This window comes from Octopus bimaculoides, chromosome Z (assembly GCF_046866305.1).
Source record: "Octopus bimaculoides isolate indiv1 chromosome Z, ASM4686630v1, whole genome shotgun sequence".
NCBI lineage: Eukaryota > Metazoa > Mollusca > Cephalopoda > Octopoda > Octopodidae > Octopus > Octopus bimaculoides.
In genome coordinates this window covers 23,051,829-23,053,308 of record NC_142944.1, presented here as the reverse complement: position 1 = coordinate 23,053,308, position 1,480 = coordinate 23,051,829, and the positions used below count along the sequence as shown (strand labels likewise).

The 1,480-nt window shown below is 32.9% G+C and overlaps 1 protein-coding gene across 1 annotated transcript in view; it reads right to left on the bottom strand.

Moving 5' to 3' along the window:
* Window positions 1–311: 311 nt before the first annotated feature.
* The window catches only part of LOC106870679 (serine/threonine-protein phosphatase rdgC), a 2,503-nt gene continuing 1,334 nt past the window's right edge, over window positions 312–1,480 (bottom strand). Inside the window, exon 1 of the mRNA XM_052973699.2 lies at window positions 312–1,480. This exon is cut by the window's right edge and continues 1,334 nt beyond it. Within this exon, the coding sequence (XP_052829659.1) occupies window positions 465–1,480 (1,016 nt within the window). The 3' untranslated portion in view covers window positions 312–464.

Below are 1,480 nucleotides of genomic sequence, written 5' to 3'. Positions count from 1 at the left end.
AAAGTAATCCTCAATTGTTTTCCCCAAAAATTCCTATGTTCTCGGAGTCTACATAGTCCGAGGCATATTTGTAGAACATTTCATTAAAAAATGTCCATTTTTCTGAAAGTTATGATCATCCAAAGTCGGGGAGGCAGGAATCTGTAGTTATGCCTATATATATATATATATATATATATATATATATATATATATATATATATATATATGTATGTATATACAGTTTCAAAAGCCGAGATAAATTGGGGTGTTTTTTTTTATCCAAACAGATTTTAGCAAATGCAAACAAAAAAAAGAAAAACAAAACGGTATTTTATAAGGTAACATTTTACATTAATTGATATAGTTACTTGAAAGGTATTTATTGTCGAATATTTGACTTACAATTGAGAAAATTTAAGAAAAAGATATTTTTTACTTTTTGCTCTCTGGAATACTGGTTCCAATCTGTTATGTTGTTTTAATTACCACGTATATGCAGATATGCGAAAAGCCTCAAAAAATTCATTAATGTCAATGTTACCATCTTTATCAAAGTCCATAGTTTTCCCCATTTTAGCAATATCACTTTCTTTAAACACATGGCTGGTACATTTTTGAAGAATCATCATGCCATCCTTAAATTCTTGCATCGTAATTGCTCCAGAATTATCAACATCAAATGTTCGAAATATGGTCTCCAAGATCTCTCTGTTAGCATACACAATGTCTGCGATTGGGTGTTGGGATGACCTTGAGAAATCCAATATCTTAAAAGTCTCTTCGTAATGCACCATGTTGTTGCTATCGACATCACAGATTTTGTGAATGATTAAACGCCATGGCAGTTTCAGCTTCAGCACTGCACTCAAACATGTGCTGAAGTCTTTGGTACTTACAGTTCCAGTTCCATCCTTATCGTATTCACTAAGTGCCTCTTTGAGCTCTGGAAGTTTCAAACTAATCATTTGCTTTATTTTGCTGAATGCGGAAGTTTCCAACGAAATTATCTGATCTTTTATGTTCAAATTATTTAACGCCTCTTCATTGCTGACAAACGGGATGATAGTCAATTTTTTTTCGTCACCACGGTATATTACAAAAGCGCCTTTATTGCTTCCTCGTACGTAATAGTTGGATGCAGAGAAAATGGTTAACACTTGGTTGTTGTGTGTGTACTCGTAGCCATTCACTTTACATTCGTGAGATCTTATTAGAAGTACAAGACTGTTCTTCTCTAAGAAATTACTTGTAACATCAGGTCCAAAATATTTTCCACTTCCCCTAAATTCATTTTCAGAGCAACCCATTTGGTTTGACGGATCACTCCAAAGAAGATTGACCAAGTATTCCCAGTTATATTTCTCATTTACCTCAAGATATGCACCTGGTTTTATGATTGAAATAAATTTTTGTCTTGGAATTGCATTGATTTTCTTTAAATCTAACTCATCCGATATTCCTCCATGTACAACCAATATTTTATTATCGATGATTGAAC